The sequence below is a fragment of the Hyalella azteca genome, unplaced genomic scaffold (assembly GCF_000764305.2).
Source record: "Hyalella azteca isolate HAZT.00-mixed unplaced genomic scaffold, Hazt_2.0.2 contig2131, whole genome shotgun sequence".
NCBI lineage: Eukaryota > Metazoa > Arthropoda > Malacostraca > Amphipoda > Hyalellidae > Hyalella > Hyalella azteca.
Window position 1 is genome coordinate 20,599 of NW_025932417.1, and position 15,024 is coordinate 35,622.

Sequence of the window (15,024 nt, forward strand, 5' to 3'; positions counted from 1 at the left end):
TTGTAGATGCATTTTAAGATCACGTAGACCGATGTAGACGCGATCGGATGGTTCCGTATGGCGCTTGTGCCTTCCCAACAGATGTATCAGTTGGTGCAAAACCTCGGCCGCAGCGCTGCGTGGCGTAATTTAAAAACTTTTAAAACACGCCTCTAATTGTACGAAGTAATTTTATAGTAATGTTTCCAGTTCGATGCAACACATGCTTTATGTGCAGATGTACGTTGATTCAATAGGACGACGAAAGTGCATGGTGATGACGGTGGCTAACATCACTATTCATACGTGATGGTGCGCTGTGATGACGGTGGCCAACATCACTATTCATGCGGGATAGTGCATGGTGATGGCGGTGACCAACATCACTATTCATGCGGGATGGTGCATGCTGATGACATCACCGGTTAGGTCTCAACCCGGGATCACTAGGGACGTTCCTCAGCCTCTGAACATTTAATTAAGGCAAAGACCGCACATTGAAGGCGCAAAACGAAACTGTTTCGAAATTATGCTGTAAGAGATAATACTCTACAAAGTAAACCTGCTACGATATTATATTGAACGAAATAATGGTGCGCGAAGTTATACGAGGAGGCGTGTTTTTAAAGTGAGTACAGTTTTGACTTGAAATGATTACCACAACAAGTAATTTTTCCCAAAAATAATTACGGCACTTGAAAGGTCATACTTTACACTACTTTTCTACATAATTGCCAAAAATATTGAGGCCTTTATTGTATCTTGGGACCAGTTTTTGTATGCCACCGTCAAAGAAGCTGGCCGCTTGATTAGACAACCAATGCTTCACAGTCGTTTTCAATTCATCATCGGTATGGCGCTATCCGCCGGCAGCTTCTTCAAGTGCTAAGCTAAGGACGATATCGTGAATTGTCTGTTCTCCTTCACTTCACAGCGCATTTATTGAATCAGATCATTGGTAATGAATGGAGGTCTCCCACTCCGTTCTTCATCATGAATGTTTGTACGGCCGTCTCTGACGGCCCAAACCCATTTTCGCCCCAAACTATCACTGATGTTGTCAACATACACCTCACTGCTTTTGCGATAGTCAACTGATTTGAAGTCTTTTGCACAGAGAAATAACATTACCGCACGCACTTCGCATTCGGTGGAAATCTGAATTTGTAGATGCATTTTAAGATCACGTAAACAGATATAGACTCGATCGGATGGTTCCGTATGGCGCCTGTGGCTTCCCAACAGATGTATCTGTTGGTGCTAAACAGCGGCCGCAGCGCTGCGGCGCAATTTAAAAACTATTAAACACGCCTCTAGTTGTACGAAGTAATAATATAGTAATTTTTCCAGTTTGATGCAACACATGCTTTATGTGCAGATGTACGTTGATTCAATAGGACGACGAACGCTGCAGCTGCTGCTGGCCCTGCAGCTGATGCAGCTCGCTGCAGCGAATGTTGCAGAGTCTACAAACTCGTCAGTGGCGTCTGCAAATATTACAGAATTTGCTGCAGACGCTAAAGACTCAATGACAAGCACTGCAAACACGACAGCAGTTCCTGCAGGCGTCACAGCAGTTACTGCAGATGCTGCAGCAGTTACTGCAGATGTTGTAGCAGTAAATGCAGATGACGCAGAAGTTCCAGCAGATGACGCAGATGTTGCTGCAGATGTTGCAGCCGTTCCTAAGGGCGCTGAGAAGACGAGACGCAACAAGTTCTCCGACAGAGGTTCGTTAGCGCTGCACGAAAAACTTCATGAAGAAATCGATAATATTCCTTAGAGCTCGAACGCTCGCCCTACTTATACGTGCTACCAAGTATTCATTCTATATTACGACAGTTTAATTACATTCCACATGGTGATTTAATTCAATTTAGGCAGATTTTTTGATTTAGAGCAATTAATTGCTTTAGATTAATGGATTTGTTAAGATAAATGGTTTTGGAAAGATATATGGTTTTGTTAAGATAAATGGTTTTGTTAAGATAAATGATTTCGTTTTGATGAATTTCGTTGCTTTGTAGCTGAATACAAGAGCTTGCATTAAAATACAGACCTATTCAGTAGCAGGAATTTGTGTTGTGTGAGCAGACGAGCGTCTTTTCCTGGCCAACTACGCAACGAGCACCGAGCTACGTATCTCCTTCTCAACCGCCACCGTGCCCTACACGTGCTTCTCATGTGAGTGTCGTGCCCTACACGTGCTTCTCATGTGAGTGTCGTGCCCTACACGTGCTTCTCATGTGAGTGTCGTGCCCCACACGTGCTTCTCATGTGAGTGTCGTGCCTTACACGTGTTTTTCTTATGTATTTGGTGAAAAGGTGAGGAGCTTAGGTATGCGTTATATGTTATAGGCGCGTATGATTCTAATGGGCGTATAAAAGTGCCGATTCTCTTGCTCATCCTCATCACCGACATAGACGTGGATGTGAGCCTTGACATCGTCATTTGCGGACTACACGAGGGTGCTGAGGACTGTTAAGGGAGGGGGGGCTAGGGTTTACCCTAAAATTTTCGGATTTTGGCTTTTCCGGTTTTTAATCTCATCTTAAAGCTGACATTCTGCCCTATCCAACGGTACCATTACCATCTCTGTACGCTGATTTATGAATTCACGATAGGTCGTGAAAGGGGGGAGGGTTGTGGAGTTCTTTAACAAATAGCATAGACGGTAATTACTCTAATTAGCTCCCTAGTTTTTTAAATAGAGTGTCTGCTGGCGCTGCGCTTCAGTTATCCGTTTAGTCTCATCTTAAAGCTGACATTCTCAGCTACCCAACGGTACCATTACCATCTCGGTACGTTGATTCATGCGTTCACTACAGATCATAAAAGGGGGAGGGTGGAGGCCTTTCAAGCAAAATCCACCAATCATAGACAAGAAAATAGAGCGTAAGTACTTACGTTCACTTAGCGAGTTTTGAAAGTATTGCCCCTGGACTATAGCTGAGTTAGGTTGGATCACCTGAAACTGTACTCACTGGAGAAGAGAGAGGCATATCATACTGAACGCTGATGATGATAACCGGACTGGCCTCTAACTCTATGAATGAGATCTGCAAATCCCAGGAAGAGAAGAGAGATATTGAGTCGGATAACCCCATATAGGCAACAGGCCTGCGACCAGATTTCAATCAGTTCGGGAAGGATCGTATTACGCGGCAGAGTCAAGGCTATAGAAGGCCTTGACAATCGAGTTGTGAGGGGAAAATTTCACTCCTGAGACCTTCATGGAACAACTGAACGTTTATTTTTATTTTTATTTTAACAATTCTGGATATTCTGCCTTAACCTCAGTACTGCCTTAACCCCATGTACAGAACTGTGTACAGTATGCACCCCAGTACAATAGCATCGTGCATCAGTTGGCCCAACTGAAAGTATCGAGCAGCTTGATCAACTGACGGGACCAGCTTGCTAAACTATGGGCCTCAGCTGACCCAAACCATCAAGGCATCAACTGGCCAACTAAATGCATCAGCGTGCTCAACTAAGGTCAGATCCACAGTAGATATGGACTGCATCAGTAGCAGGGGAACGGTGGATGACGAAGGCGGAGCAGCAGCATGGTCGTGGACCACCCCATTCAATACCTTCTTAAGGGCTCTAATGTTCTACGTGTGTGTGGTCCGTGTGGTTCATGCAAAGCGGGAGTTGTGCATGAGCGTGGTGCGTGTTGTAAGAGTGGTGCGTGCAGTGTGGTGGTGTGGGCTGCAATAATTGTTGGCATCTCCATAGGTATGCTAAAAACAATAATACCAAGCACAGCCCACACCCAATTTTACACCCCACTCCTATATTCAATTCGAATACTCAGTCTATACTCTCACGATCTGCATACAGAAATATTAATCTCCTCAAAAAATTCTAGACATATTCATGAGGTGCATTCCTCCTCCCCATGTGGCTGTCAGATCCGTCATTCCTCCATCGAACTGGTAAACCCCAAAGTGCCGGTTTAGCAGCATGAATGTTTGCAGATCGTCCACGGCAGGCAAGTAATGTTAGACAGTATTGTTTTGTCACTATTATTCAAGGTGATTGTTGCTAATTCTATTTTACGAACCCTGCAGTTGTCAATGCAGTGACGTGCATGGGTAGGAAAAGACGTCGCAGGCGACGTGCACAGCAAGACATCGTCGTCTCAGCCCCTACGACGTCGAAGTTTACACAAATCGACTCGTCACTGAATGGCGCCATCAGTGACATCAGTGATCCCCTTCTTGGCGCAGCAATAGCAAATGCCGACGAAGAATACGACAAAAAATCCGAAGAGATGGGCGAAAAAAGCGGGTCGGGACGATCAGGGAGGAAGTTCTTCACGGTCTGGAACGTCGCTTACACGACGGTCACCAAAACTAAAACTGTCACCAACTTCTCCGTGACAGCCTCTATCTCCGCCATGTGCATGCCGAGCGGCTTCCCGGTGCCCAAGCTCTGTTGATGAGTCGGTGGACAGCGCTCAGGCGTACAGCGCACAAGCGTACATGATACGGGAGAACATCGCAAGATGTACAGTGCACACTGCACATTGTACTGCACCGGTTCTCGTTGGGTCATCCACGAAGAAGTACTCCATGTGTGCCGCTTGCCCTGTCCGTTGTAGCACAATTTGTACATAGCACACATTTGACCCACGTAATAAACGTACATGTCTACCAACATACATGTTTGCTTCCTATTCTCCGGTCCCGACGCACATGCTACTACCACACCTCTGTGCCTCACCCGCCCTGTCGTACATGTCCACTACCTCACGACTGTGTTTCTCATTCTACCGTCCCGACGCACATTTCTCAGTCATTTTAATACACTTCAGATCCTGAAATTTACCGCGATTTGCTGTACTGGAAAGCGTAGTTCACTCTCTGGGAGGAGAAGTATAATTTAGTCGCGTGTATTAAAAGAACTAAAGAGAGCATAACAGGAGAGTAGAACAAAATTCTAGGATAAACTGTTAGGTACAAAACTCTGCTTCACGGTCTACAGTCTACTCTACACCATCGAAAAGTTCAGCTCGCGCGTGAAGTAGCAACATTTCGAAATTCGTCAAGAGTTTCTTCCAGTTTGCCATTGAGTAGTCCGCTAAAGACGGACCACTTAAAACCTTCTATCAGACGCTAATTAAGACATGGGCGTTACGGCTTCCGTCATTACAGCGTCGGTCTTACGGTTAATTGCGTTCTCTATCCCGGCTTAGGTACACGGTCGATTCCGGCCGTCGACTCAGACGGCCATGTAGCCGGTGCCCAGCGCCTGATTGGAGCAGGAAGTGTGCTGGTAAAATCGTTAAATCGTTCGTAAATCTGACATTTCTCTTCCTTCGGCATTCACTCGCGACTTCAGATCCCATTCAGAAAAGGAAATGGGTCATATTGTCCAATGGGTCATATTGTCATATTGTCCATTGTTACTCTGTCACCCATAGGACTTGCAGAGAGTTGGTATAGCAATAATACGTCTTTTTGCCGGATCCAGTTTTCACTCAGATAAAAGAATAGGTAATATTCTGCAAGCAGTGACACACTTTCTCACTGACTGGGCGAAGACGGCCCACATTAAGCTAAAATCTAAATAGTGCATTGCTATTTGGACATAGTCTTACTAATCTCGCATTCAGGTGTCGCATGGAGGTTTCATGAAGGAAGTTTATTCGTTCATAATTAAGCTTTTGGCCTCCTAGAAGGCGCTGGCTACACCGAAGAGTTCATAAGTCTTAGACACCATAATTGTGTTCTAGCTAACAACTACCTGACAAATAGCGCAAATCAGCCATAAATATATTCACTATTAGTACATTCAGTTAGTAAAGATAAATCCCTTACCCCTATACAGTCAACACCTGTGATCTTACTACCAAAAATAACTTTTAGTTCGTAACTCTTACAGCCAACCAATTACGGCTTTTCAAGCTGAACCCACCAATAGCAGACAAGAAATCTGTTGCTATACGTGCACCTATAAGCGAGTTTGGCAATACGGCCAGAATTTATCGCCTTCAGGGCGATAAATTCTGTTTCGACAAATTCTTTATTAAACCAAATATGCTGCGACGGCTTAAAAATATTTGTATTTATTCAAAATATTCGAATGTTTCAGCATTATGCATATTTTCAAGAAATATTTGCAATTATTTTCAAGCGATTAATGAACATGTGAACTCAAGTGCAAAATTAACTAGGTACTTTAATTAAATAAAACCAGGTCAGATACTCAATTATTAACGACACGTAAGTTGCTACAGAACTTATGTCGCCAGCCTCCACTATTTTTATATAAATAATGTAAGGACAAATTCCGATTAAGATCCAAGCAGCTTTAAAATTTTAATTTCGAAATCAAACAATACAAATTGTGGTTTTGACCAATATTATAGGCTGTTCGTATATACGAGCGGCGAGTCAAGTGCAGCATTTACGTCGTGGCGACTCGTGTGTCGTTGAGGTTTGTGAAACTTCTTAATGTTTTACACTTCCCAGTAGTGTTCTTGAAATAATAAATATATCAAAGTATGGGATTAAGTGTTCGACTAGAAAAGAAAAACTTGAGTCAGAATGTGAGACGTGGAGATGCTCAGGAAAGAACTAAATTAATCAAGGAAAGGAATGGTTTTTTAGCAGGGAAAAACATGAGGATAGTAGCGGTCGCAAAAACTATAACACGTTCATAAATGACGACGTTGCATGGTCGTCATACGCACACCGACGTACGAGGTGCAGGAATGAAGGTGAGTGGCAGCGCTTTTCCAGACCGGCCGTGCAGATTTGAATTAAGTAAATTTTTATTTAGAACTATCGAAATAATTTAGGTTCTTATTCGTCTGAATTCATTAAATATAGCAGTCCCTTGCTTTGGAATTAGTCAAAGAAATTAAACGTGGCAAGACAATTTGAGTTGAAAAAATTAAACGATTATAATTTATTCTTTAGCGAACTACTAACTACTCCGGCATCCAAAAGTACTTCTAGAAAATTTTTGAAGACGCTCGCGCTGTAATTCCCTAAAAATACCCTCTAGACAGCACGAATAAGTTTTAAGAAGAAAATTCAGATTTTAAAACATATCGAAATATACCGCCTATAGGACTCTAGGTCAAGGAACATCCATAGTCTTCTTCAGACATCATAGTCTGAATTTCAGTCTCTGTATATGCTGCCCAAACACTCGTAACTAACCAAGAGTGCTTGAAGTAGCTGCTTGCTGGCAAAAAGGTACAGGAAATTTGCGAAGAAATATCAATTGCGTGCGTTGTATGAAGAAACAAATGTGCAGTCTAGAACACCTCGCTTGATGTGCGCAGAACTGTTGCTGGAAGATCACCGTATTGCGTCTGTCATGCGGAAATACATACCTCATACATACATCGTTTGTGGGAAGTCACAGCAATACTTGTCACTCATCTGCGGGCATCACCCCACACCGACAGTTCTTCGGTTATCACCCCACTCCGACATTTCTGCAGTCATTACCACTACCTGTATTTGGATGGCACAGAAATTGAAGAGAAGCAATTTGTCCGTGATCTGATGAAGTGTTAAATGAAGACGGAAGCCAAGCCACGTTTGATGATCACGTCGTGGTAATAGTGGCAAAAGGCAGACGACTGATGAGGTGGGTCAAGCGGACATTCCTAACAAGAGATGCGAAGTCAATGGTTACTCATCAGAACCTTCTTGCTCCCCATTCTGGAGAACTGTTGCCAGCTTTGAGCGCCGCCCATGGCGGGCGCGGTACGGCAATTTTAGGCAGTCCAACGGACCTATACGTCCAGGACCAGCGGGATGAGGAACGTGCGCTACTCGCTACTGAAACAGGTTGAAACACCTGGTGGCAGTACTCAATTATAAAGAGATGAAAGCGGTGTGTCATCCTGTGCGCTTGGGAGATGATAACAATATCAACTGCTTGCATTAATGGAAAAAAGAGTTTCTAGAGGAGTTAGATCTGTCAAAATCAGAGAAAGGGAAGACGGAGCAGTGTGCTGGATACACCAATCGAACGAACAAGGGGCAAGCGTTTAAACTCTTTGCGCAGGATCACTTTCCGTGAGAGTCCTGAGGCTGTTCAAATGCCGGTGGAGTTGAGTGGTGAGGAGGGAGTTCCCTTAGTGACCTTCAAGAGACGACTAGATGCGTTTCAATTCATCCAGTATTAAATATTTAAATAGATAAAATATATTACCAAAAAGCTGTAAGTAAATTGTTCAAGTAAATATTTTCGTAGAAGTAAATTACACTTGTATTTGCCACAACTGTCCACTGTCGCTAATGTCTTTTTGAGGTACGTGTTGATTATGTACCCGACAGCCATTTACTTGCATTTTTCTGCAAACTCATTTAAATTCGTCACGTAGTTTTGAACGACGCTTCATGACTGCCGTATCAATGGGCTAAACAAATTCTTTTTCACGGTTAAAGCAAAAAAATTCCCAGTTGGAGCAAACAAACTTGCATAATTCAACGAAGAAGATTGTTCATGATAAAGTTACCATTAATTACAGTGGAGACCAAGTTTCAAGATTCATGATGTAAATTAATCACTTTATTTAAAAGAATAATTCTAAAGTTTACTCCTAATTTGGAGTTTATCCTCATTAATCAGCATTTAAAAGTTGTCCATCGTGTGATGATGATTATGAGATTTCATTAAATTCTAATTTCATTGGTTAACCCTGAGACCTGTTAATTGGCTTACTTTAAGATCATATTTAATTGGCTTGCTGTAAGACCTTATTTAAATTCTCATCTTGAGTTCTATTCAATTGGCTTGCTGTAAAACCCCATTTAACACTAGAGCTTTGTAAACTACATCGAATTATTTGAAAAAGGGCATCACATTGATAAAATTGCATTTCAGATTCCCAATCGTGATTTATAACCAGATTAACGTGTAATAACTAAACAACGCACGTTGTTTACTGAAGTATACGCGTTTTAACTAAAATACACACGTTTCAGGTGAATTTGAGTAGCGCCGTTTTGCTGGCGGCCCTCCTATTGGCCAGCACCACCGCCACCCCCCAACCCCCGGATGAGGGAGCCGATGTGAGGGCAAATGTACCGCAAACCTCCGCTGATGAGCCTCAGGAAAAGTTCTCCGAGGTGGGGGAGCAACATATCTCCCCAAGTGCGGTGCCGGAGAAATCCCCTGGTGGAGAAGAAGGGGAACCACGAACCTCCATTGTTGTGTCTTCAGCGAAACCAATCGAAGTGAGGGAATCGTGGGCTTCCTCAAGTGCGGTGCCAGAGAATTACCCCGAAGGGGATGGAGGGGAACCCCCAGCAAAATCCATCGTAGAAGAGGAAATAAAGGCCTCCTCAAGTGCAGCACTAGAAAAATCTGTCGGCTTGGGGGAAGAGGAACCCCAAACTTCCCCGGACGCGACCCAACAGGCAGGCGAGAAAGAGCAAGGAAATCCAACCCTCGCGAAGTTGGGGGAGCATGACAGGCTCGCGGGGCAAGATGAGGAGCAGAAGGCTGAGCAAAGAAGTGAGTAACGTAAATATATGAATTGCTTAGGACGAGGTGCGTTATTCATCACTCATATGTATGCACGAGTCAAAACTCTTATATTCTTGGTTAGCGTTTCTGACGCTTACGTTTCTGCAGTCCCATGCGTCGCCTTAGTATTTCGGCCCTGCTAGGCATGTCGTCATCACTGCCGTGGTCCTGAAGGCCAGTGAAACAACTCCAGTGGATCTATCCCAGTTGGGGCAGCTGGTGTACAATGGTATTGCTAGCTTCTTGTCGCCGGTAGCGGTGCAACGACGGAAGATCAGGGATTGTGCCCAGGAATAATTCTAGTCGTCTCTTGAAGGTCTCCAGGGTGAAATCCCTCTCCAGCGAAAAGGCGTTAAGCAGTCTCGGTTTCACCCATAGAAAAGATTCCTCCTATAGTAGAGATTGAAATTTGACAGCAGCTCTGTTATCCTGCACAACTTCCTCTTCTCTCGCAATGTTATGTCACTACTTTGAAGGACTCACTTTCAAAGTTTGGGGCTAGTCCGTTTCTTATTTTCCTTACGTACAAAATAGAATAACTCCTCAGTCTCTTCTGCAGAAGCACAGACCTAGACGCTATAACCTTTTCAAACAAGACGTTCAGCTTTCTCATCCTGCTGATCCTAGACGTGAGGGTATACTAAGTTGATTCCTATGCCGTACTGCAGCGACCGTGAATGGAGTCCATAGCTCGCAGCAGTACTCAATTAGAGGAATCACAACTGCTCTTAATGGTGTGATCATCGGTTCCGCTTCTATTGTTCAGAACGTTATCAAGATCCTCTCTATCTGTTTCCTGTCCAAGGTAGCAAACGAATTGATTTTCGTAAACTTCTATGCCGCCGGTGTAAGATTATTGTGCTATACCCCGACTTTTTTTTGCTCAATATCTCAGAACCTCAAACTTGGTCCCATTGACTTCATGTTTCTCATTTGGGCCCAGTCATATACGTCTTCTCGCAGCCTCTCGCAAACCACTTCGTCTATAATCATAATCGTCATCAGCACTGTGGTGTCGTACTAAAATGACGATTTCGATGCGTAGATCACTTCCACCGCTCCACATCTATGTCAGCGATGTAAATGAGGAAGAGGATCGGATCAATCACCATTTCCTGTGGCACCCCTCTTTTCGCCCAAGCCTCGTCTGATAATGAGCTTTCAACAACGTCAGCTCGTAATCTGTCGGTTAGAGAGTTGGAGATCATTTCCAAAGATTCTCTTCGATTCCCAGTGGTTTTAGTTTTCAGAACACACAATGGCAATTACAGGCTTTTTGCAAATTCCAAGTTCACCACGTTCACGCCGGTCCTCTCCGCCAGTTTGGCCAGAATTTGATGATGATGCTCCCGTAATGGGACAAGCAAAAGCGATTTTGTTTGAAACGGAGTTGTCGTCTATTGAAAAAGCCAGCTTCCTCCATATACTGTATCAGCCTCCTGACAACGACTTTTTCAAACACATTGATTACATGCGATGTTTATGTCCCCGTCCTTTGATTTTGGATTTTGTCTCCTGTATTCCTCTTGTGGATAGGATTTATCAGCCCCACATTGAGATAAATAAGAAAGTTTCGGCTTTCCGTCCTTATACTGTACTTTCTTGATTAAAGTCAGTGATACAGTTCAGTGTTCCGACACACCGCATGGACTCTTTCCAGTCTAGAAGCGAAAGAAGTCGATAGTTCATCGATACATCTTTCAAAGCGCGGTGTTTCAACCTCAATTATTTATCAACACACATCCTACTGGAAGTTTCTGCAGCAGCTACTTAAATCTCATTTTCTTGTGTGAAGGAGGACCTAAAATTTCAATCGGATTGATCAAACGATTGAGCCACTTGCCTTGACCCGCGTTTCAGGCAACGTCTGCAGTGAGGCCTTCAATCTTCTGATCAAAACTTCCTTCCCATTAGAATTGGGATCAATGTATACTTGTTCGTTCATTATTGTTTGCTTTTTGAGCTGTTTTGTTGATTTTGGTGGTGAGCAATAGCTTCTTATACGAGTTTGGCCTTCCTCTTCCGAAAAATAAGCATATATTTTGATCAATCAATTTCATTAAAAACTCTGTATCAATGCCCATAGAGCCTCGCTATATGCGTCTATATAACTGGTTCATACACGGTCAATCCCGCTTGAGTTAATCGAATGACTCAAAATTTTGACAAAAATGATTGACCGTCTAGAGAATCCATTAATTATAGAGGATATCTGAACACTCTTTCGAACTGCGCTATTTGCAGTTGGTACTTGCCATGGTCTTCGTCACTCAGCATAATTGTTTTTCAGTGGGACCACTGTGGCCGTTTTTGGCTTATGGCTGGGCATACTTATAGAAATATTTTGGGTTCTCTCTAGTGCATGGCACGCACCACTCGCTCCTCTGCTGTCCTCTTTTCAGACTCGTATGAGGCCTCCTGCAGCTTATCTTAATTTTCTTGCATTGACGCACCAACCTCTGCCTCTCTATTTCCCTGTAGGAAGCCGCCATCCATAACTCATGGAACTTGGATCTCCACTCAACTTCGTAGAGTTGATTCTTAATAGCTTCTCAAGCCGTTCTTCAATGGTGGATATTTAACCCAGCCAGACGCGTTGAGGTGTAGGTCAGGACTGGTTCCCAATTCCAATTGTCGTCTCTACCAACGCCAGATGATGGTCTGACAAAATGGCTTCTCAACTCTAAGATCAGGAATCAGTTCTTCATTGCTTGGGAAAAACAAGTCAAGGATATTGTGTACCCTTGTGGGAATGCGTATATATTGACAAATAGGTACTTGCCAGCAAACTGCACAAGTTTATTTTTCTGACTTCTATCGAAGTCAACAATTTCCAACGGATATGAGGGAGATTGAAGTCCCCATCACTGAATAGAAACAAGAGTCTTCCAGTTGAGCAACCTTGGTATAGGTATTATATATATCACCTTAAGTGTCTCGTTGAGCATAAACAATGGATAAGCTGGTGGTCTATAGACTATGGCTACGTAAAGGCCGAGTTGTTCAATGTGAAGTCACACATCCTTTACAATGTAATTATTGATCGAACTAAAGTCCAACGTCCTTCCTATGAAGGAGTTGCTGAGGTCTACTTTTAGTCCTCTCATTTTCCTCCCCTCCTGCCGGTCTGCGCTGTAATGATGTAAACAGTCACATTCATTTTTTCCATCGTGTATTTCATTTGTTGGATGCAACTCTATGAGTTCCATCATGATACATTCGGGAAGAACTGACTTCACGCGAGTATTTTGCTGTGAACCATGTCTGTACAAATTATTCATTACAATTTGTTTACAGTTTTTGAGCTCTTTGATTAGTTCATAAATATTTTCATTTGATATAGTTTTTAGGACGAGTCCTCAATACTAGACTCCAAGTTATCCTTGGGTCATTAAGAAGTTCTTTGTATTCCTGGTGCACGATAGTGATGAGCGAGTGTAGTGCCAGGGAATATCTAAAAAGTAGTAGTCCAGTGCCGGGAAATAGGAATAATGTAAGAGAATGGTGTGGAGAAATGTGTATAACGTAGGAGACTGTGGCAAGGAAATAGTTACAATTAATTCAGAAGGTATTTAGTTTGAGGAGTCTATGTTACTTTGCTGGTGTGGTTGCAGAGAAGTTCTTCCTCTGGGCGAGCTACACCACCACCACCAAGTTCAAGCTCTCCTTCACCACCTCCTCTATCCCCGCCACCTGCTTCACCAGTGAGTATTAATGCTGTTCTTTATAACCAGGAATGTGACAATGCATTCAAATTTTATACGCAGTAATGTGACAACGCATTCGTATTTTATTAGTAGTAATATGGTAGCACAATCGAATGTAATACGTAAGCAGTATAGACCTGTCCCCACATGACCCTCTCACAACGCACTTTACCTCCCTAATAATACTGTCACTGCGTATTCTGCCAACCCCATGATCCTGTAATGACGTATTACCTCAACCAAATGACCTTATAACGATGAACCTTCCCCACTCAAGACCTTGTCACGACGTGCTCTAACAACCTCCAGATCTTGTCATGACATACTGTCCTATTCTTCAGCCACTTCTTGCAGAGATTCTGTTGTTGTAATTGCATATCATGATGGTGGCAACTAGACGAGGGGGAGGTGATAGATAAGATTTTAAGAGCACTTTGGCTACAGGTTGTTATATGAACGTCATTGGCTCGTTGACCGGCCAGCAACATTAGGCTACAATTCATTACACCCTGGACAAGCCAGGTCCTCATTTATCAATCAGATTTGGTTAAATGGGTGAGTTGGCCATTAGCTGAGATTCCCAATTGAGTTTGTCCTGAGTGGAACTCGAACCTGTGCCACTGTGTGCAAGAGATGGAAGTTTTTACCAGTGCAGCTTCCTTCCCTACTGCACCCTCCCAGCGTTTCATACTTGATCATAACAAAAGAGGTGCAATGTGCCATTCTGACCTCAAATTTCTTCAATACTCAGCTGTGAATGCAGTTCCTTGTATGGGCCGTCGCAAGAAAAGTATCTTGCAGCGCCTGACAAAATTGAACCCTGATACCCACCACGAGAGGCTGGATGGGTCCATGCGGGGAGCGCACCCCCCTGACCTGGAGGAGGACTTGGCGCGGGAGGGGGCTGAGGCCCGCAAGCTGCTGACGGTGTGGTCGACAGCGTTCTCCACCAAGACGGCTACGTCCTACTTTACCAACACGTCCGTCACCGTCCGTATGTCGGCGGCCTGCTCCATCGCGGGAATCGGGTACCCGGGCTGTGGGTAGTTCCAAAGACCCACCCTGTGTTGGCTGATAACGAAGATTCTCCTTGGGGATGAAGACTTTTGGGTAGTATGAAAGTTTTAGCCACACATAAAGCTACTTATTTCCTTACTTAGTGGTACTTGTACTTTCACGTAAGAGGAACATGTGTCCTCGTGCGTAAATTTGTTGTACCCTATCGTTTGCGGTATTTAGCTGGTGGCCGAGGACGTTTTCATTTATGGACTCCAGAAGCAAGGCGGCATGATCGTCACCGAATTAAAAAATGGACGGCATTTCTACAGCGTGTTGTAATGTTGAGTGTAACGTTAAAGGTGTGTAAAAAGCTCGCATCAATCGTGTACGTGGCAGAGGCAAATGCCGAGCCGTCCATCCAGCGGATTTCATAAATACGACCGCATCTCGACGTGGATCAGCGGAAAAATATTTTTATCGAACAATTAACAGCCATTGGTTCTCAACATTTGGTTTCAGCATGCAAATTAAATGTCCTGTATACGTACACTATAATTTTTATAAATTAAAAATAGTGACAGATTTATACACTAGACGCACGTTTTTGATTACCTAACAGGTTTACAATTTGCGTTTCAAATGCCATCAGTTTTAAATGATTGGGTGAAGGTGTGCTTGTGTTTTGAATGTACCGTAGGAAATGTCCTTGCCTTGCCTTCTTTCATTGCTCTAGAATTACGCGCAATAATCATAATAGCTTGCCGTTATACTGTATATATGTACATATTTTGACCCCTATTAAATGAAGTAAAAACTCATAGATCAGCACAGTTT

General features: G+C 43.4%; 2 protein-coding genes across 2 annotated transcripts; both read left to right on the forward strand.

Annotated features, from left to right (window-relative positions):
* Positions 1–1,313: 1,313 nt before the first annotated feature.
* On the forward strand, positions 1,314–4,647 carry LOC108667339. The gene is made up of 3 exons (XM_018154354.2): positions 1,314–1,709; positions 2,074–2,163; positions 4,057–4,647. The coding sequence occupies exons 1-3, from the start codon at positions 1,334–1,336 to the stop codon at positions 4,425–4,427; spliced, it is 837 nt and encodes a 278-aa protein (XP_018009843.2). The 5' UTR covers positions 1,314–1,333; the 3' UTR covers positions 4,428–4,647.
* Positions 4,648–6,682: 2,035 nt separating this feature from the next.
* Positions 6,683–15,024, forward strand: LOC108667347. Its single transcript, XM_018154364.2, has 4 exons — positions 6,683–6,710; positions 8,941–9,472; positions 13,099–13,188; positions 13,943–15,024. The coding sequence occupies exons 1-4, from the start codon at positions 6,705–6,707 to the stop codon at positions 14,236–14,238; spliced, it is 924 nt and encodes a 307-aa protein (XP_018009853.1). The 5' UTR covers positions 6,683–6,704; the 3' UTR covers positions 14,239–15,024.